The following is a 22,199-nucleotide window of genomic DNA, read 5'->3' as shown; positions in this document are numbered from 1 at the left end:
CTTGCTCTTCCCCTCTGATGGCTGAGTAGGTGAGGATGAGTTATGAACTTGGCAGTGTGGAGATGGTGAGGTGACTCATCACAAGCCATTTCGATCTTGTGGTAGGTACAAAAGCCAGGTGTAGGTTTTAAAAAGTGGGAAGAAAAAAAGAGAGAACAGATGAAGTTCTGAAGTTCTTTGAAAATTCATCTTTATAAGTTTGTTTATATGTATGTGAGGCTGTGTGAGGTGCCATTGGAGGCCAGAGGGCATCAGAATCCCTGGAACTGGAGTCACAAATGGTTATGAGCCACTGTGTGGGTGATGAGGATCAAACCTGGGTCCTCCAGACCTCTCTCCAGCCCCTAAGATTTTATTTTTCTTTATATCTTGTATCTGTGTGAGTGTATGCCACATGTGTGCAGGTGCCCACAGAGACCAGAAAAGAGAGTCAGATATCTGGACTGGAGTTACAGGTGGTTGTGAGCTACCTGATGTGGTTGCTGGGAACTGAACTCAAGTCCTCTGCAAGAGCAGTAAGTGCTCTTAACCACTGAACTCTGTCCAGCCCCCTGACCAGCCATTTTTGTTTTGCTTACCTCAGTGATGTAAAAATCTCTTTGTGAGAACTGGAGGCTTGCTGGTGTCTCCTCAGACCTGACAATCTGTGCCCTCAGTCTCTCCTATCTTCCCACAGTGAGCTTGATAGTCCCTGACTTAGTACTGACAGTGTGCCTCCTGTGTGCTTTGAGTTTGATGTGTCTCCAGGAGAGGGGTATGTTCAGTTGCAACACCCTCAGCCCTGGACAGCTGCAGCTCTGGTGTGGTCATATGGTTACCCAGTTATCCCCTGGTGTCTGTGTGGGATCAGTCCTGGGAGCCCCATGAACACCAAAATCTGCTGATGCTTACATCCCTGGGATCAAATGAAATTGCGTTTGCATGTAACCACACAGGTCCTCTGTACACTTGAAGTCCTCTCTAGATTCTAACATCCAACACTACATAAATACAGTATATTATAGACTGAATATGTTTTCCCAGTGAGAAGTCACAATAGCACTTGTAGATTAATAAAGGAAACTCTTTAATAATAGCATGGGACTGGTTCTGGCTACTGCACAAAAGGGAACCAGTCATGAACAGAAATCCCCCCTCAGTTTAGTAGTTTCAGGGCCCAAAGTTACACTTCAGTTCCAAAGTTTGGCTATTCAGATGAATGAAGGAGATTAACAATATAATAAGTAATATAGTACAATAAAATAATTGTCATAGTTATCCTGAGACAGCCCCTAGGCTGCTGTTAACCAGGGCCATCCTGCTTGCTTGGCAGAAAATTGTTTTTTCAGATAAGAGTACCTGGATAGTATTCAGTAGCGCTGTGACCCAGTGCTCTTCCCTTTGGACGATCCAACAGAGGCATGTTCTTTGATGTGGGAACGTTCCTGGTGGCCAGCTCTGAGCCAGGGTGTCTCCTTTTGTTATGGCCCTAATAGGTAGCATTCTTAGTGAACGAATCTTAACAGAAACACTCAGCAAACCTAAACTGTAATTATGTTCCAGATACAAATGTTTCTTTCCTACAGGCTGGTAAGCACACTGCTCAGCCTTGAGCACTTCTTTGGCTAAAGTCTACACTGTGAAACCTAATATTTTCTAAGAAGGTTTAACAGATCCTTTAGACCATCAACTTCTTGTTCCTAGTTTCTCCTGTGTTAGCAAGAGACTTCTAGTTACTGGGATCCAGGCGTGGAGTGACTGACAGCTTGGGAGAGTAAAGTAGTAGGGAGTACTGCATTGGAGAGCAAGACTGGAGTTCTTGGGAGTGGGCAGACCGTAGGGTCTCTCCATAGCATCTCCACAAGACGGGCCGCCCATGGGATATACTGGAACCTGGGAACAAATGAAGTATACCATTTGCAAAGTGTGGGGCTACATTCACAGACCACACATCTGCCTCAAGATTGCCCTTTCAAAAAATTTGTGTGTGTCTGTGTGGGTATGTGCATAGGAGTACAGATACCCACAGAGGCCAAAAACATCAGATCCCCCTGAAGCTGAAGTTACAGGTGGTTGTGAGCTGCCCATTATATTTGCTGAATCTAAACCTGGGTCCTAGTAGTGTGCCCTCTTACATGCATTTTTTTTTCTTTTTCCCCAGTATTTTGAGAGTGTTTAATTGTGTAGCTCTGGCTGTCCCAGAATTCACTTTGTAGATCAGGCTGGCTTCAAACTCAGAGATCCATTTGCCTCTGACTCCTGAGTGCTGGGATTAAAGGTGTGCACCGTCATGCTGGTTTAAGTGAACTTTTTTGTCTTTTGTTTTTTGAGGCAGGGTTTTTCTGTGAAACAGTCCTGGCTGCCCTGGAACTCACTCTGTAGACTAGGCTGGCCTCGAACTCACAGAGATCCATCTGTCTCTGCGTCCCAAGTGCTGGGATTAAAGGCGTGCGCCACCACTACCCGGTTTAAGTGAACTCTTAATGGCTGAGTCATCTCTCTCTTCCAAACTGCCCTTTCTGACTGAGCACCCGAGGAACAAAGCAAAAGAGCCCTACACAGGGTCTCCTCTGCACCCTGCTCACCTCCAGATCCTCTTTCAGGAAGAGGTTGCTCAGCCGCAGGTTCCAGTGAATAACCCAATTTCTATACCAGGCTTGGTAGTCAAGGCCCATCTCCTAAATTGTGAGCCCAGGAGTCTAGGTTTGCTTGTGTCCTCCATCTTTTTGTCTGGGTCAGTCACATTACCCAAGCATGCTTGCTGCCTACACTTAGGTTGTGCCAGGGCCAACTGTGGTCCGACTCAGTACTAAATTAAGACTGAGAAGACGCCTATCCTTCTGGTGTTCTAAATCGCCCAAAGTACGTTTTGCCAGGCAGACTTTCACGTTGACTGTTCAAAATGGTAAACATTTGGTGTTATAAAAGCCCTTCCTGTTTTTCAAGGTGCAGATGCCCCTGGCAGTAGTTAGAAGCGGCCCTCCTCAGAGGCCGTCTCAGCAGCTGGGGCCATGGGGCTAGTTGAGGAGAACGCATGTTAGGTTCACCTCCACAGCCATGGGGGGTAGTTTAGATGGGTGCATAGAGCCAGGCCATCGGAGGCCCTCAGCCGCTGGGGCCACGTGGGTAGTTTAGCGGGGACACACAGACCCTGGCCACCAGAAGCTGGGGCTGTGGAGGTAGCTTAGGCGTGCACGCATAAACTGGACAGGAGTCGCTCCACGGGGCTGCGCACAGGCGCGTGCTCCTTCCCCTCCTCTGCAGGCCAGCAAGCCCGGCGAACCAGCGTTCCCCACGGCTGGAGGCCGCTCTGGCCCCGCCCTCGCTCCCGCCCCCGGGCCTCAAATGTCGCGAGATCCCTGGCCCTCCTCTCGCCTCCGGTGCCGGGACCCCAGGAGCGCGCACGCAGGTCGCGGGCGGGCGGGCGCGCGGGGCACGCCAGGCCGCTGCTCCTGTCCCTGCAGCGCCGTGGTCTCGCGAGAGTTGCGAGTAAACATCCCCCCCGAATGGAGAGTCAAGGCGTGTTCGCGGCGGAGGCGCCGTTCCCCCGGGCCCGCCGGCCTCGAGCCTGAGGCGGACGCAGGTACGTCAGCCGGCCGCGGGCGAGAGCTGGCCGCGCCCTAGGCCCGGCCGCTCGTCCCCCGCGTGGGGGCCGCGGGGCGACCGCTGTGGCTTCGGCAGCAATTGGCCCGGAGCAGCGGCCTGGCCTGCGCCTGCGCGCCGCGGTGCGCACGCGCCGCCCTCCTCTGCAGGGTCCTGCGGTCGCGAGCCCCGGGGAACGGGCCTGCGGGTCCGTGCACTTTAAGGCTCGTCGTTGCATTTACTGTAGTTGCATTACTGGCTTTTCGAGTGGCGCTTTGAGGTGACAGGAGGAACCCACTTGAAGATCTGATTCTGGGTGCCAGCCTCTGTAAGGTTAGGAAGCGAAAGAAAAGCCGGACGGAGAGAAAAACAGTTCCTTCCACTAAAATCTGCAAAACTAGTTTTGACATGGAAAAAAAAACAAAACCTTTAATATTTAAGACAAAGTCTAATTCTGGCTCATCTGGCTTTGAGCTCCGGATCCTCCCCCCTCCACCTCTGGTGCTGGAATTTAAAACCACGCTGCCTTACCGTTACTTTGTAAATGTAGGAACTTCATTTTTATAGCATGTCCATGTTTTATATCAAAGGGCCACTTTCTTGAAGTGTCAGCACCGCCACCCACTTTGAGAACCACTCCCAAGACCCCTGGTACCCTTTTTTGGTCAGTATCCATTTTCAGCCTGCTTAGCACCAATATACCTGTCTCCTTAGATTTGCCATTTGGGAATAGTCAGGGGTCCCGTGTGGCCTTTTGTGTCTGGTTTCTTGGTGCCTTGTTTCCAGAATTCATCTTGTCGCATGAATCAGTACTTTTTGGTTGTAGCATGAATCAGAATTTCATCCTTTTTTATGGCTAAATGATATTCCATTGTATAACAGCCACCCCCACCCCCCATTCATGTGGAACACCTTTTGCTAAGAAAGTTTTATCTTCCGGTATGTGACACATTTGGCTCCAGAGCTGTTTTTCGGGGAGGTGGCTACCTGAGCTGCACTCTTACCTATTAGGACTCTCCTGCAGCCCTGAGACATCCTGCGTAACCTAGAGTTGGCTGTTACCTATTCAAAAGGTGATGTAGTGTTGGCAGGCCCCGCCCTCTAGTCACCTAGGAATGAAGGAGGGTGTTTTCTAGTCAGATTTTTTTTTCTTGTTGCCATCATATTCTCATATTCTTTGATTCGATTCTCTGCGTGACAGTAGACAGTTCTTCCCTGGAGGGGAATTCTCTGTGTATGTGTGTACAGTTGTGGGTGGAGGCCAGAGCTCTGTAGGTGTCAATGATCATGCACCACCTTATTTTTTTGAGACAGGATTCTGGAGCTTACTGATTGAGCTAGACTAACAGGTCAGTGCACAGGGATGGTTCTATCTCTGCCTCCCAGGACTGGGATAATGGGTGTCCACTGGCTTGCTCAGCTTTTTGTGTGAATTTTGGGGATCTGAATTCAAGTCCTTGTGCCCCCCCCCCCCCCCCGACCATTTCTCCATCTCCTCCATGGAGTGTTTTTAGTGGTTTCTTCTGGGGAGGAAGTTGTACATTATTAGCAACTTTTAAAAAAATGATTTACTTATTTTTATTTTATGTGCACTGGTGTTTTGCCTGCATGCATGTCTGTGTGAAGGTGTTGGATCCCCTGGCACTGGAGTTATAGATAGGTGTGAGCTGCCATGTGGGTGCTGGGAAATGAACCTGTGTCCTCTGGAAGAGCAACCATTGCTCTTAGCTACTGAGCCATCTCTCTAGCCCCTCTTAGCAACTCTTGATTGTTAATTACTCTAGTCTTTCAGGGGTGGTATAGATGGGATCAGAACCAGTGATCTGAAATGCTAAGGAGTCCAGACCTAACATTTGGTATTTTGGAGGTGACAGACTTTGATAGACCAAGGCAGGTTAAAGAGGTGACAAATGAATTTCTTTCTCTTTCCTAGTGGTGCAGTGTGTTTTGATAAGTTTCACAAACCCATGTACATATGCTATGTGTAGGTGCACACACGCCACAGCACACATGTGGAGGTCAGAGGACAAACTGTGGAGTTGGTCCTCTTTTCTCACCGTTATGAGGGTTGCAGGGATCAAACTCAGGTCATCAGGCCAGCATAGCAAGTGCCTGTCTTTACCCACGGGACCATCTGACCAGCGCTATTAATCATTTTTAATTTTATTTACATGAGAGTTTTGCCTGTATGTATATGTATGCACCACTTGCCTGAGAAGACCAGAAGAGGGCATCAGATCTCCTGGAACTGGCATTTTAGACAGTTGTGAGCGTGTGGATACTGGGAATAGAACCCGGGTCCTCTGGAAGAGCAGCAAGTGCTCTTAACCATTGAGTCATCTCTCCAGACTTAGGCCCTATTAATTTTGACAGTGGGCTTTTTTTTCCTCCTTAAGGAGGTGAATTTCAGATAAAATGAGGAGTGGGAAGTTTGGTGGCACAATCTGTGGTTGGCTGGTACCTTTTAGATGTCTAGGGACTAGGAGAGACTGCTTTAAGCCAAGAGCACACTCTACAGGGACAGTAAATGCCTTGGGTTTTCTGTTCACACAACACTGACTGATGGCTCATTGAGACCTCCATATGCACCTTTATTTTAAGAGAGTATCTTCTAGCACTGCTTAATTGTTAGCCTGTTAAACAGTGGGAATACAGCCAAGTATGCAATTAAGTTACAAAAGAGATCGTTTTCCAGCCAACTTTTAATTAAATTGAATAGTACCCTTTCATCGCTTAAACAGTTAGCCTTCACAGGAGTTATTTTAGTAAACTAGTTTATTAAGAGGCAGGGCATGGGGGCATAATTAGATGACTGTGATATGGGTCATTTCCTTTCACCTGAATTAGATTTTAAAATTATATTCAAGCAAATAACTTCAGATATATTTAAATTACACCCAGAAGTGTAATCTTGGTGATGTTCTCTTCCTGTGCACATCGTAAGTAGAATTTCAGAGCTGAAAGGGGCATTAGCTGCCTCCTGCTGCTTGCTCTCCTGCTCCCTCTTACACAGGCGCCCCGCTGTGTCCGGTCTTGATGTGCAGGTGTCTTCCCCATTTAGTGTTGGATGCCGGGCTCTTCTCTGTGAGTGCTGTGGTCACACTCATGGTAAGCCATGGGTAGGAGGGCCAGCTTTAGGGTATGTATGCTTTTTGTAGAAGATAACCATGTCTTCTACAAGGAGGCCTGGGAATTTAGTCTGATCAGCACTTGTTGAATCCAGGGACAGCCTCAGGAGACCCTGCCAGTAAGCAGTATGCCTGTGAAGTTTCTGGAAGGAGTAGTGATCTCTCTTAGCTGGGAAGGCCACTGTAGACAGCTTTGTGGGAACAGCTTTTTGGAGAAAATTAGTTTAAGATCACTCTGTATCAAAATAAGTAAGTCTGACATGGTTGATTTTTGTTGTTCTGTTTTGTTTTTATTTTTGCAGGGTCACATTGTGTATCTCTGGCTGTCCTAGAACTCACTGTGCAGACCAGCTGGTCTCAAACTTGCAGAGATCACGCCTGGCACACAGTTGAGTTTTTGTGCTGCTGTCTTACCAGAAAATATAACTTCCTTGTTTAAAATTTATTTTAAAGGATTTATTAAAAATAACAAATAATATGACTTATCTAATTATAAAAATAATAAGAACCCTTTCCACACTGTGAAGAGAATGTAATAAAATGGAAAAGGATAAGTCATCCTGCTAGAGGTGGAAGCACTGTTACCATCTTGTTATCTTTCATTTTTTTTTTTCCTGTATACATAGATGTATTAAAAACACTTTTTAGGTTACTTTTATTTTATTTTGCCTAAATGTGTGTATGTGTGCACCATGTGCTTGCCTGGTGTCCACAGAGGTAAGAGAAAGATTGATCCCCTTGAATTGGAGTTTGGATTGTTTGTGAACCATTATGTGGGTGTTGGGAATCAAACCTATGTCCTCTGCAAGAATAGCAAGCACTCTTAATCACCGAGCTGTCTCTCCAACTCCATGGATGCATTTTAAAAGTCAGTTTGTGGGCACTTGGGAGGTAGAGGCAGGTGGATCTCTGAGTTTGAGGCCAGCTGGGTCTACATAGTGAGTTCTAAGACAGCCAGGGTACGTAGAGAGACTCTGTCTCCAAAAATGGAGTGGGGGTGGGGGCAGAATTTAGTGCTTTCTGTACATGAGCTGATTTCTTTAGTACTTCATTAGCACATTCTCCTGTTCCTAGCACTAGCACAAACTGACACTCACTTCCTGTGTTACCATCCTAAAGGGCAGAGGTCCAAAATGAGTCTCATAGGGCTAAAGTCAAGATACTGACAGCTGTTTTTTTCTGGATGCTCAGGAGAGAACCTGGTTCCTTCTGTTTATAGAAGCCACCTATATTCCTTGGCTCCTTGATTTCTTTCTAACAAGAACCCAAACCCGGCTTTTGTCATTCCCCCCTCTGAAGCACCCACCTGGCTGAATAGAGATCTTACAGTGACTAGAGGGTGGAGGATACCTTTCCCAACTGAGTCTTTGTATACCATCACGTCTCGGACAGATTCTGGGGCTTAGGATGTGGACATCTGTGGGGAACCATGATTCACCCTGGCTCAAGACACAGTTTGAAAAGTTGCTGCAGGGAATTCTATAGTACAAACAAACCATAATCAGTTCCCCGTCCCTGTTATTGTATGCTTAGATAGTCTCTAATTTCCCTATTACAGTCTTGCTCCGTAGATCCTTGGATGTAAATAGTGTGCTTCAGGTTCATGCATGTTGGACTGAATTCCTAGGGGACATTTTTAAAACAGTAGGCTCTTTCCCTCTGAGGAATGTGAGCCAGACACTGGGGTTCCCAGACACCTTTCCCACTCAACAACAGGGTGTAGGGGCAGCAAGGGCATCCCTCCTTTAGGAATCAGTTTTCTCACCCCAAAGTGGGGTAATAACAGGATGTTATGACGGTTATGTGAGTTATTTCAAGACAGTGAATTCGATCTCACTTGCCACCAAGGAATGCTTATTTAGTGTTAAGTTTTTATTCCTGGTCAGGAATCTTTCCTGTACAGTTTTAAGGGTTTTAGTGCGTAGTATTGACAAATGGTTTTGAGATTTAAAAAAATCCTTAACAACATGAGAATACTTACTGGGTTTGTTGAATTATTAAGTATGAGTTGTATTTTAGATGCCTCAGCTTTTCAGAAAAAAAGTTAGTTGTTTTTTTGTGTTTGTTTTTTGTTTTTGTTTTTGCAATGTAGATGGTAAAGATACTAAAGCTAGTTTGAATAGGATGCTTTTGACTGAGCCTTTCAGAAAACATATCAGCTTTGTAGAGTGGGAGATAGAGTGTGCCCCCCAGTATCCCAGTCCCACATTCACATATTCAGCCAAGAGCTGATAGAAATTATTTGGGATGTTGGAGAGATGACTAGTTGGTTAACAGCACTTACAAGGAGCCTGGGTTCTGTTCCCAGCTCCTACATGGCAGCTCACAAATCACAAGCCCTCTCTGGCCTCTGTGGGCATTGCATGCTCATAGTACACATGTACATGCACACAAAACAACATAAAAGAAGTCTTTTTAAAAACCAAAGTATTTAGGACAGGTCTGTACTGAGCGTGCTTTGTTCCCTTAACGACATGGCAGAACCATTTAGTATTTATGTCTTTTTAGGTATTATAAGTAATCTGGTATAAATTAAAGTATGTGGGTAGATGTGCACAATTCCACTTCTGTAGAAGTGATGTGCTATTTTATGTAAAGGATTTATTTGTATATTCTTAGATTCAGGAGGTTGAGGGCTGGAACTTCAGTATATCCCCATGATCAGGTACATTCCCCATTTCATGTTAGTCAGTACTGTCTAGGGCTATGTTCTAGATATCACTGTACAACTGGTGAGTGTTAAGTTGCCTCATAAAATGTCCCTTGGGGTTCATCTAATGCCTCCTCATGATTTGATTGCTCTGAATCTTTGGAAGCAGCCTCAGAAATCGGCAGGGCTCTTCTCAGTGCCTCTGCTGGGAGAGGGGCCTGGCTGGGCCCCTTTGTCTATGGTTGGCTTGGATCATGAGATGAAGTCACTCTTCCCCTTTGTAAATATGTATTTTAGTGGGCGGCATTTGAAACTATGTAAACAGCAGAGTTTTCCTTAAGCTTCCACTTTATTTGTTTTGGAGACTCTTTTCCCATTTAATTTTCAAGGAGTTATGATCTGTTACTCATTATATATTGTGAGGTTGAGATTGTCCCAGATTTTGCTAGGGAAAGTCTCCCCACCCTGGCTTCTGGTGGCATATTCTCCCAGTGAGCACTGCTTCACTGTCTGGCACAAGGGGTTCCACAGTCATCTCATCTGGTCCCACCCTACCTCCACCCCATCCACCCGCCCTGAGCTGTTCTTCAAGGAACGCAGCTTCTTTCCCTGGAGAATGATACTCAGCCATCTGGACACAAGGTGGGCTTCCTTCTTGGGGGTACAACACGTGACACTGCTGCTATGTCCTCTTAGTGGATGGGGTGTGTATTCAGATATGTACTTGTTTACTTCTAATCTGTGAGTACATCTGAAAACCTTGAGTTCTTACTAGCATTTCAATTGCCGCTCAATACTAAATGGCTCATTCATCTTATTTTTTGGTGGCCTTCTCCTCACACACTTTCTTACCTGCCTCACTCAAGCCCTAACTGGGTCTCTGTGGTTCCCTTGTCCTCAGCATACTAACTCAGAAAGTGAAGGACAAGTTAGTGGCTTTCTCCCTGTGTGAGAGCCTGTGTACACATACCTGTCTAACTAATGTGGTGCTCCTTCTTGCCACTAGCTAGTGAGCATGTCTTGTGGCTCTTGTTTACTGACTTGGGGTTGTAGCTTGGACACCATGGGCTGTTGATACAGGTGAATAGGTCTGTTCCAGCTCTCAAAGTACAGTCTGTTTTTTAAAAGCCCCACTGGACATGTCTGTGGGTTAGGATCTTTCTGAACACAGGCCCAAGAACGCAGGGGTTAGTGGTAAATGGTTGGCTTTCTGTGCCAGGCCCCAGGCACTATCTTCTAACAGTCGAGTCATGAATTAGAAGCCATAAAGGAAAGTGATTTGAGCCTTCTTCCAGGATTGGGAACCTGTAGAAACCTTAGGCTCTGTAATTTTCCACCACAGGCCTGTCACAGTAATGTCTTTAAAAGCCTGGACTTTTCACCTTCGAGGACAATAAACAGGTTACCTGGGTCTACACAGCAAAGCTGTTTTCGTTTTCTATCATTTCCAGCTTGTTCATTTATTCCAGGAGACTTTGTACCTGAAGCGGTTTCCTTCTTTCCTTACTTCCTTCTAGCACTTGTGAGTGTGGAGAGCAAGTTTCTGGAGTAGATGGGGCTTGGTGGAGTGCAGTCAGACCAGGGCCACTCATTCACTTTGTGTGACCTTTTTCTGGAAGAGATCAGTAACATTTTAAAAACATTTATTTTGTTGTATGGATGGGCACTAGTGTGGAGATCAGAGAGGACATGTGTGGGGGTTGGTTCACGCCTTCTATCATGTAGATTCCAGGGATGGAACTCGGGTAGTCAGGCTTGGCAGCAAGTGGCCTTATCTGCTGAGCCATCTCCCTCTAAAAACTAAGCCAATAGACTCATCCAGTGGCCAGACTTGTCTTATGGAAGTCTGATTTTGACTTTCTTTTGATCTCTCCTGTTCCTGTCATCTTCCCCAAAGAAGAGGTGCTGGGTGGCCCAGGATTTGCCTCCCTGTGTTGATGAGCATCCTTTTTTCTAATTAGTTAATTTTTATTAAGAAATTTTTTATTCATTTTACATACCAATCACAGATCCCCCTCTCTTCCCTCCTCCCACATCCCCCCCATGAGCATCCTAAACGGAGGTGTTCACAGCTTAGTTTCCATGGGGATGTTCCCCTGAGCCAGCTTCCGTTTAGTCTTCATCGCACAGGCAAAAGTTACCCTTATGACTTTGACTCCTCACCTGCACTCTCCCACATCTGTCATCAGGAAAGTTTGACTCTACCTTCTTATTCTTAAGGTCCAAGTCAGCATCTTCTCTCCCCGGGTTATTTATACCCATGTTCTTCCACTGGGTCCCCTATCCCCTGAATTCATTTCTCCTAGAAGCCTGAGTGGTCAACTTTGTCTTCCCTTCCCTTTCAAAATAAGAATGGAGGTCCTCCCTGATGTTCAGGGCTGTTCCTGGTCTGTCCCTGGTCTGTCCCCAGTTCTTCCATCTCCCTCCCCCCCCTTTCCGCATCTGCTCAGCCATGCAGGCCTGTTTCCTTTGCTATTCACTCCAAACTACTTCCTTTAGGTGTCCTCTTTAGAGGTCCCTTCTCCAGGCCTCTGTGGCACTCAAGTTGGCGATGCATCCCTCTTAACTGTCCTGTTTCCTTCCTTTCTCTGCTTTCCAAGCACAGCACTTACTGTCAGCCAAGCTGCATTTACTTATTTCTTATCTGCATCCCCACACTGGAAGATAAGCTCTGTGAGGTCAGAGGTTTCTGCCATATCCAGTACTCTGACCCTCCTGCCTGTACAGTGCAGCAGTGTTCTCTGGCTCTGTATGCTCACTCCCCTTGGCTGCTGATGTCTGCATTTTGGAGTGTCCTGCACCAATCCCCTTCCTCCTTAGACAGGATGCCCTTGTGCATATTCTGTGTTCTTGTACCCAGGTGCACTACTTTCCCTCCATAGTCCCTTTATGTAGCTCTCCCCAACTCAGCTTCTGTGCAACTAAAAGCTTCCTTTTGTCACTCCTTAAAGGGACTCTGTCAGTTTAGGGGACCTCTACTCTGATACCTTCCCTTCCTGCCTTTGGCCTGGTGGTTGGGGTTGCCCTCCTTTGCTTCCTCACACATATAGCAGTGTCCCTGACCCGCTTACATGTGCTCCCCCTCCCTCCCTCCCTCCCTCCCTCCCTCTCTCCCTCCCTCCCTCCCTCCCTCCCTCTCTCCCTCCCTCCCTCCGTCTCTGTCTCTCCCCTCCCTCCCCCAACACCTGGCAGTATTTTACTGGGTAAGCATTCTATAAAATGGCATGGCATAGTGAGTAATAAAGGCAGAGTGTGCTGTGATGTTGGGGGTGTCTATCTGTCGGTGTGTGTCTGTCCTATTTCCCAGAACTGACTGGAGTAGAGTTGACTACCTTATGAGTTTCTCTGTGTAGTCCTAGCTGTCCAGGAACTGGCTCTGTAGATCATGCTAGCTTCAAATTCAGAGGTCTCCTGCCTCTGCTCCCAAGTGCTGGGATTAAATGCTTGTGCCACAAAGCTTGGCTGGTTATTTTCTTTTGAAAAACTTAATTTCGTTCCTTTCCATTTCTTTGTTTTCAGAGAATCAGGCCCCTGCCTAATTTGTAAACATCAACTCTCTCTTCTACATAGAATACATTATAATAGAAATTGACTGTCTACCTGTGAGAGAGTTATCAAGGACATCGTTAACAGTGATTTATTGCAGTAAGGCCTATGATGCTCTCACAAATATTGCTCACTAACATTAACATTATATATCTACACTAGCTTATAGAGTCTTTCTCTTAAGGCAGAAGGATTTAAGAGATTATTTTTGTTAACTTTTTTTTTTCATTTTTAAAATTTTATGTGTATAGGTGCTTTGCCTTCATGTGTGTCTATGCACCATGTTTATGCAGTGCTCAGGGAGACCAGAAGAGGGCCTTGGATCCCTTGGAACTGGAGTGACAGATGGTTGTAAACTGCCATGTGGGTATTGGGAATCGAACCCCTATCCCCTGGAAGAGCAGCCAGTGCTCTAACCACTGAGCAACTATCCAGCCCCTTTTGTAAAGTGCACACTTACTACAGCATTAGAACTATTATATTACTTCAGTGATCCGCTGTATATTCTTTGACCAGGGCTGCTCTCTGAGACTCTGTTCCCTGATCGCCCTGATAGGACTTCTGGCTTCTGCAGAGTGTGTAAGGTGGCTTAACTGACCTCTGGTCTTTCTTTTTTTTTTTTTTTTTTTTTTTTTTTTTTTTTTTTTTTTTTTTTTTTTTTTTTCCCGAGACAGGGTTTCTCTTGTGTAGCTTTGCGCCTTTCCTGGAGCTCACTTGGTAGCCCAGGCTGGCCTTGAACTCACAGAGATCCGCCTGGCTCTGCCTCCCGAGTGCTGGGATTAAAGGCGTGCGCCACCACCGCCCGGCCAACCTCTGGTTTTTCTAGGGGGTCTTTGCTTTACTTTTTTGCTCTTGTGATTGACATTCTCACTGTCCTTCTGTTGAGATAGACATCGTTATTTCTCCTCTGAGTACATCCCCAGCAGCCCCAGTCTCTGGTGTGGGTTCTAGACTGGCTGGTTTTGCAGACTGTTGGGTGGTACAGCAGTAAAGGCCCTACTGGTGAACTTTAAGCAGCTGATTAGGTCCTTCTCCCTCAGTCCTGTTTCATCCCTTTCCCGTTTGAGAAGGACCAACAGGCAGTTGCCGAAACCAAAACCTCTTTAATACTCTAAAGGACCAGTTTCTTCCAGAAGGATGAATTAACCGACTCATCTTGGTTGAAGGTGACTGCTCCCCCCCCCCCCATCTTCTTTCGTGACAATACAAGGGCCTGACTTGTTCCATGTCCCCTCCCCTGGCTGGACTGTTGATGTGAGCTGCATTCGCTGGTCATGCTGTGGCACTCGGCTCTTGCTGCCGCTGTTGTGAAGAACAGCTGTTCCTCCTGTACTTTAAATATTTTGAGAGAGATCTGAGCCTAAGAGAAATTTTATACTCATATGTAATACTTTCTTTAGAAATAGCTTGCTTCACAAACTGTTCTCTATTCCACTTCCAGTAAAGGGCTAATCTGATTTTATAATAGATTACACTGGTTTAATTTAAGTTTGACGTTTCAGGTAAAATAAATTTAATGGCTGCAGAAAACGTCTGTACCCTTTTCATAAAATTGGCAGAAAATATTTTAAAATATGAGTACATTTAAGCAGTGTCTCTTAAAGAACCTATTAAAATGACTTGGCTAGATAATAGTTCGTACTTAGGTATAATTTACAGCAGAAAATAAGGTCCTATAACTATGCTTTTGACTGAAAAATTGTAGATGCTGATTGGCACCATGCCCTGGCCTGTGGAGAGCTACCCATGTCAGGAAGCACAGTCTGAAGCAGAAGTGAGGGTGGGACGGGAAGGGTGGCTTTTCTTTTTCCTTTGTAGCTGCAGGGATGGAGGCTGGCCTGCTTCGTGCCCCTCTGCTTAGCTGTTGTCCTTAGTCTCTTTATTTTCCTCACTTACTCTCCCTTTACTTCATAGAGAGCTGTCTTGAAATGTTTTCAGGAAAGCAGTGAGGTGTAAGTAAATCTAAACAAGAGCAGGCACTTTGTGTTATATTCCCATTTGTCTGTTTTGTGACTGGGGTGTCTGATCCTTCCACTTAGATTACAGCTGTTACTGTCATATCTGGCTTCATCGGGATGCTTCTGATGTCTCTGTGTGCTGTTTTTATTTCAGATCGGCTCACGGAGTGGTTGCTTGGACGTCCCCGCTAGATTTGGGTCTGTGTGCAAATGGAGTTTAGGACTCAGTCGACTCTGCCCTAATGAGAGAAGCCCCTGTCCAAGATGGAGAAGAAGCGGAGAAAGAAATGAAAGCCTCTTTTTGGGCCAAGCTGTGGGTGACCATGGGACTGAGGTTTTCTTTACGTTGGACAAGTCTGTAGGATGGCTCATCAGTAAGGTTGCAGCTTTTAGCCAAAACAAAAATTCACTTCTGATCACGGAAGAACCTAGTGTGATTTGAATTTATGCAATTTTATGACCATATTCACTTAGGACCATGAAGCTCATCAACATCTGGCTTCTTCTGCTGGTGGTTTTGCTGTGTGGGAAGAAGCATCTGGGCGACAGGCTGGGGAAGAGAGCCTTTGAAAAGGCCCCATGCCCTAGCTGTTCCCACCTGACTTTGAAGGTGGAATTCTCCTCAACTGTGGTGGAATATGGTAATGAACTGTCTTCAGTGCTGGGCCCTCCCGTCTTTGTTTTCAAACAATATAAATATTCACTTCCGTTCTACTTCTGTGGTAAATTTTAGATGGAATGAGTGTGCACCATGTAGGCATTAGCATTTGCTTAAGGTGTTAAGTAATGGAGTAGAACTGACTGTGTATAACAGTTGGGAGGATGCTGATGTAGGTGCTGAGCATCACTTTGGAAGTCAAGCCCCAGGCAGAAGGGCTGAGCAGGAAATATGTGACTTGATCTGATCTTTGTCTTCACTTTCTGTAGAACAAACAGCCGCACACATTCCCTGAACTCCTGTCTCTGTTGGAGAAATACCTTTCTTTACTGTAGTCAGATTTCTGTGGGGGGGGGGTGTTATTTTTATTTTGTTTTCAATTTACAAGCATTTTATGTGGATGGATGTTTTGCCTGCAAATGTGTCTGTGGACCACATGCGTCCTTGGCACTTGTGGAAGCCAGAAGAGAGTTTCAGATCCTGTGGAACTGGAGTTACAGATGGTTGTGAGCAACTGTGTGGGTCATGGGAACTGAACCCAGGGTCCTCTCTAAGAGCAGTAAGCACTCTTAACCACTGAGCTATCTCTCCACCCCCCCCACCCCCCACCCCCCCACCCATTTATATTTTGATTATATATGTGTGTGGATATATACACGTGTGTAGGTGCCTGTGGAGGCTAGAGGTATCAGATCCCCTGGAGCTAGAGTTATAGGTGGTTGTGAGCTGCCTAACTTGGGTACTGGAAACTGAAGCCAGGTCCTCTGCAAGAGCTTATTAACTACTGAGCCATCTCATTAGACCCATACCTACATTTAAAAAAATACATAGATGTCTGGGTTTGAACTGTATATTTTGTGTGATTAAGATTCATGTAAGTCAGCTTTACCCAGAACTCTGAATACTGCTGCCTAGAGCTTTTGTTGTTGTTGTTTTTTGAGACTGGGTTTCTCTCTGTAGCCCTGGTGTCAGTCCTGGAACTCACTTTGTAGCCCAGGCTGGCCTCGAACTCTGAGAGATCTGTCCGTCTCTGCCTCCCGAGTGCTGGGATTAAAGGCGTGTGCCACCGCTGCCTGGGTGCCTACGGCATTTTACACTTGTTTTTCTGTTTACTCTTATTCTGCTCTGGGCTTTTGAGGTACATTGTTCTTTTGCCAGTGAAGATTCAAATTAGGTATACTCTGTTATGTATGTAAATACTTACTTTACTGTGGCCATTGATTTCAGAATATATTGTGGCTTTCAACGGATACTTCACAGCCAAAGCTAGAAACTCATTTATTTCAAGTGCTCTGAAAAGCAGTGAAGTGGACAACTGGAGAATTATACCTCGGAACAACCCATCCAGTGACTACCCTAGTGATTTTGAGGTGATTCAGATCAAAGAGAAGCAGAAGGCCGGGCTGCTCACACTTGAGGATCATCCAAACATCAAGCGAGTGACACCTCAGCGGAAAGTCTTTCGTTCCCTGAAGTTTGCTGAGTGTAAGTATGATGAGCACAGGCCACACCACTGCTTGGCTTTCACCACAGAGTCGCTAAGGCTGATTGGGAGACACCTGTGTCCTTTTGCACAATTCTCCAGTGGAGAATGTTGTCCTGACAGGTAATTTCCTTGTTTTGTTTTCTGAGACCTGTTTCCTGTAGCTCAGGCTTCAAATTCCTGAAGCTGAGGCTGGCCTTGAACACCTGACCTTCCCTGTGTTTATGTCTCCACCTCCAAAGTGCTGTGATTGCAGGCATGCACTACCATGCCCAGTGGACAGCATTTTCTTGAGAAAAGCAGCTTCATGCTGTCTTGGGAGGAACACTGAGGGTCTGTAGTAGACCATGGTGGTGACCTCTATCTCTGTGGAAGCTGGTTTCTGTGTTCATCTGGGACTCTTCTGACTTTCAGTCTACCAGCCCTTTGTGTGTTGAGTGGAAAGTCTTGGCTTTTTTTTTTTTTTTTTTAAATGCCAGGCGCTGGTGGTGCACGCCTTTAATCCCAATACTCAGGAGGCAGAGGCAGGTGGATCTCTGTGAGTTTGGCCAGCCTAATCTACGTAGTGAATTCCAGGACAGCCAAGACTACACAGAGGAACCTGTCTCGAAAAACAAAAAACAAAAAAACAACCCAAAAAGCAAAACCCCAAACCAGTCTTGCTCTGTAGCCAGGCTGGAATTGAGACAGTTTTCTTGCCTCCTCTTTGCAAATGCTGGAATTGTAGAGGTATGCCACCACACCCTTGTGTAGACCTTGTCTTTGGGTCTCCTCTGTACTTAGGTTTTGCTCCTTTTGAGTGCATGTTTTCATCTTTACAGCCTTCTTGCAAAAGATCTTTTCCTGGGCTTTGTTTTGTTTCCCCTGAGCCCCCTGACCGGGACCAGAGGTGGATGTTGCAGCACACTCTTGTAATCTATGAGTACTGGCAGGCCTTTGGGTGTGAGCCTATGGAGTCTGGCTCTCATTTTCTTGGGCCTAGTTTTGCTACAGTTGGGCTTTTGAAGGTAGAATCCATCCCCAAGTAACAAACTACAAACTTAATGTAGTGCTTTCTGTATTATAGAGGACCTCGTGTTACCAGGAGAACATTTTTTCTATTCATCAAACCAGGTTAGCACACTGCTAACTTTAATAATTTGCTATCATTTCTTTTGTCCTTCTTCCTTTTTTTTTTTTTTTTTTTTTTTTTGGTTTTTCGAGACAGGGTTTCTCTGTGTAGCTTTGCACCTTTCCTGGAACTCACTCGGTAGCCCAGGCTGGCCTCGAACTCACAGAGATCCACCTGGCTCTGCCTCCCGAGTGCTGGGATTAAAGGCGTGCGCCACCGCCGCCAAGGCTGACCCGGAACTTACTATGTAGTCCAGGGTGATCTTAAACTTCTGATCCTTTTGTTTCCACCTTTGAAGTGTGAGGATTATAGGCCCTCACCATCCCACCCAGTTTTAAGTGGTGCTACCAACAAAACTTGGAGCCTTCTGAGTGCTAGGCAGGTATTCTACCAACTGAGCTCCAGCTCCAGCCCTGTTGTTTGTTTTATTGGGCAGGCTAAATAAAGAACATTTTATTCTCACTGCTTTGTCTGTTATATGCTAGGCTCCAGAGCCTCTGAGGTTGTGCTGTCTTTGGAAAGGCTGACATCTGCAGTGCAGCAGACCAGGACTTTGAGTCAGTTGCAGACTTTGGGTCTGATTTCTTAAGGGCCTGGCCTGTTATCCCAGATGTCTTGTATTTTTTTCTCCTTAAAGAGCAGCAGTGCCCAAACAACTCAGGAAAACCAGGTCAAACTTGGTACAGTTACCCAGGTACATGCACTGTCATTTTATTCAGCTTCCTGTTCATTTTGGTTCATTTCATCTTTGAGAACTCTGGAATGTTTTTGGAGACTTAGAGTTGCCTGATTCTAGCCATGAAGCCTAGGCCATTCTTATGGGGTTCCTTTCTGCAGTGTCTGTACTGTGTTGTGGCTAGCTACAGCCTTGAGCATGAAGCTCCTGTTCACTAGAAGCTTCATTTTCTCTCCTAACATAGAGAGGTACTGACCATCACTTCGCTGGTTCTCAGAGGAGGAAGTGAAATAGTGCCAGAGTGCAGTGCTTAGCAGTGTGCTCATAGCATGTAGTAGCACTGGAGCTCAGGTTTTGCTTGATGTTGATGTTTGGCTGAAATCTGTCTTGCTTTGGATCCCATTGGGTTCTCTCTACTGGCCCTAAGACGAAGCTAACATCTTTTCATATGAGATATTAATGACATCATGAAGATGTCCACTTGTGCTGACTAGTTTTATGTCAACTTGACACAAGCTAAAGTCATCTGAGAGGAGGGAACCTCAATTAAGGAAATGCCTTCATAAGATCAGACTGTAGGCAAACCTGTAGGGCATTTTCTTATTGAGTAACGGATGTGGGAGATTCCAGCCCATTGTGGGTGGTGCCACCCCTGTGCTGGTAGTCCTGGGTTCTATAACAAAGCAGGCTGAGCAAACCAATAAGCAGCACCCCTCCATGGCCTCGGCATCAGCACCTGCCTCCAGGTTTCTGCCTGTTTGAGTTTCTGTCCTGACTCCCCTTGGTGATGGATTGTTAGCTGTAGTGTAAGCTAAAATAAACCCTTTCTTCCTCAAGTTGCTTGGTCATGGTGTTTCATCACAGCAATAGGAACCCTGACGAGACATCATCTCTGTTATTTGCAGAGGTCTTGCTGTTCTTTTTATCAGTTTCTTCTGTCCAAGCCAATGATCCCCAGTTCTTTCAGTGGTTAGTCATATGACATGGTCTGTGTCCCTCACTATATTATTTATTAATTTTGATTTGAGGGCTAGCGAGGTGGCTCAGGGGGTAAAGGTGCTTGCCATGTAAGTCTGACAATCTGTGTTCAATTCCTGGGACCCATGTAAAGGTAGAAGGAAAGAATTGACTCAAAGTTGTATGTGCCCGCTCACACTAATAAATGAAATTGTTTTTTAAAATATGATTGTTTTTTATTATAACATAGACTTTGGGAGGTAAAATGAAAACTCATAATAATATTTTACTTTTATTTCCCTCAATTATTTTTTTAAGGAAGGGATTTTTCAGGTATTAAAATTCATTATTTAAGTGTACAATTTGACAGATCTTAGCAAAAGTACACAAAATAGGTCCAGAGTATTCTCTTGCCTCAGACCCTCCTCTCTCCCTCCTGGTTCTTTCAGTTCTTGAAAGGGGAAACTGGAAAAGGTAAGAAAATCTCTGAGTTTTGGGCAGTACATAGCTTAAAGTCCCTGCTAAAGTCTGGCCAGAGGTATGTTCAGTGAGGTAAGGCAGCTTTTTCCTTTAGAAGCTGCTGATCCTCCAATGGCCAGCTCTTGAGTCATTTCCCTTTTTTTCTGGCCTCTTGAGGGCAGGCCACTGGTGAGAATGATTTTTATCTTTAGTGTTTCAGTGTCACAAAAGGTTTATTTATTTGAGTCAGAGTTTTGCAGTATAGCCTAGGTGGCTTTAAACTCGTGATCCTCCTGATTATGGTCACCCCAGTAGGACTTCTGTAAAAGTCACTGTAAGTCTTTCTCTGCCTTCCCTTGGTTACAGAATTGTTAAGTTATTTGGGTATAATATAGCAACTAAATACTGTCCCGTAATTGCGATTGCCTTGAGGAAAGTCCTGAAACATGAGTTCAAGGTGACTTTGCTGATTGCAGGAGGGTGGCCTTGCCTTAGAGCACAGTGTGTGCACTTGTCCTCGTGGTCTCTGATCATGCTCTTCCTTGACTTCAGCTGACCCCATTGTGCCATGTAATGAAACCCGGTGGAGTCAGAAGTGGCAGTCATCACGACCCCTGAGAAGAGCCAGCCTCTCCCTGGGCTCTGGATTCTGGCATGCCACAGGAAGACATTCAAGTCGGCGATTGCTAAGAGCCATTCCTCGGCAGGTTGCCCAGACATTGCAGGCAGATGTGCTGTGGCAGATGGGATACACAGGTGTGTACTGCAGACCAGGGACTTGGACAGTCAGCATCCAGGGAGGCAGTTTGCTGGGTTGTCCTACCACAGCTCTGCCAACACATACTTCTATCCTTCTTACCGTGTATGAGCTGGGTACAGTGAATTTTCCTGGTATTTGCCTCTTAAGCCCAGCATCTGTTTCACATCTAAAAATTTGTGTGTATGTGCTTGAACACAAGTACATGTGCATGTATGTATAGGAATGTGTGTGTGTGTATGTGTACATATATACGAGTTCATATGTACATGTGTGTGTGTGAATATATGCCATGGTGTGCATGTTAAGGTCAGAGGATGACTTGTAGGCGTCTCTTCTCTCCTACTATGTGGGACCTGGGAATGGAATGCAGGACCTTGGGCTTGAACATTTCTTTCCTGTTGACACTACACAAAACAGCAGAACTCACAGCCCATGGCTGTCATCATGTGCTGCAGTACCACATCACATCTGCAAAGCTGCATTTTTCTAGGAAGGTGATAGCACTCAAAGATGGACACCTGGATTTGGACAGTTAGTCATATTTACTAATTGTAACTGTGGAGCAACTGAGGGATCATCCCACTAGCTGGCCACTTGATTCAGGAAACACCATGTCTTACACAATGAAACTCAGAATCAGTGAGAGTCCCTTTCCTTTGCTGACGAGCAAAACAACTGTGTCTTCACTAGTATGTGAACTTAACCTGTGAACTGTGAACTGTGTCCTATCCCAGGGGCCTGCCCTTGATTTCCTGTTTCTGTGGCTCCTTCAAAGGAATGGTGTTTTATGGGTAAAAATCAAGAAAGATTATTTCTCCCAATGTGATTGTTTGCTGTTTCCTCTTTTTGGGATAAGGTGCTAATGTCAGGGTTGCTGTTTTTGATACTGGGCTCAGTGAGAAGCATCCACACTTCAAGAATGTGAAGGAGAGAACCAACTGGACCAATGAGCGGACCCTGGATGATGGTAGGTCCCAGTCAGATGAGGGCAAGGCTCTTGGGTCTGGAGGCAGTACTTGTGAGTTACCCTATGATTGCACAGACAAGCCCAAGTACTAAGAAGCTTTGCTGAGTCTCTCAGATGATGTGGGGAAGTAGAGGCTGGGAGAAGGAGGTACGTGCTGAGAAAGGTTGCCTGTGGAGTCGCACAAAGGAGAGCAGGAACAGTGGTGTCAGGAGTATGAGGGGCAGACCACAGCAGAGGCTGCTCGTGTCCAAGACCAGGAGTGTTCTACTTCTTTGTGCATCCTCA

General features: G+C 45.8%; 1 protein-coding gene across 2 annotated transcripts in view; it reads left to right on the top strand.

Annotated features, from left to right (window-relative positions):
• Positions 1 to 3,394: 3,394 nt before the first annotated feature.
• The window catches only part of Mbtps1 (membrane bound transcription factor peptidase, site 1), a 54,711-nt gene continuing 35,906 nt past the window's right edge, over positions 3,395 to 22,199 (top strand). Inside the window, exons 1-5 of one of the 2 annotated variants that reach the window (XM_037206299.1) lie at positions 3,395 to 3,562; positions 14,998 to 15,484; positions 16,729 to 16,986; positions 20,740 to 20,943; positions 21,804 to 21,914. In XM_037206299.1, the coding sequence (XP_037062194.1) occupies positions 15,322 to 15,484; positions 16,729 to 16,986; positions 20,740 to 20,943; positions 21,804 to 21,914 (736 nt within the window). In that variant the 5' untranslated portion in view covers positions 3,395 to 3,562; positions 14,998 to 15,321. The remainder of the gene's footprint in view (positions 3,563 to 14,997; positions 15,485 to 16,728; positions 16,987 to 20,739; positions 20,944 to 21,803; positions 21,915 to 22,199) is intronic. The other variant, XM_028875729.2, reaches the window with a different exon arrangement.

Source organism: Peromyscus leucopus, chromosome 5 (assembly GCF_004664715.2).
Source record: "Peromyscus leucopus breed LL Stock chromosome 5, UCI_PerLeu_2.1, whole genome shotgun sequence".
Taxonomy (NCBI): domain Eukaryota; kingdom Metazoa; phylum Chordata; class Mammalia; order Rodentia; family Cricetidae; genus Peromyscus; species Peromyscus leucopus.
This window is presented reverse-complemented; position numbering and strand designations above follow the sequence as displayed.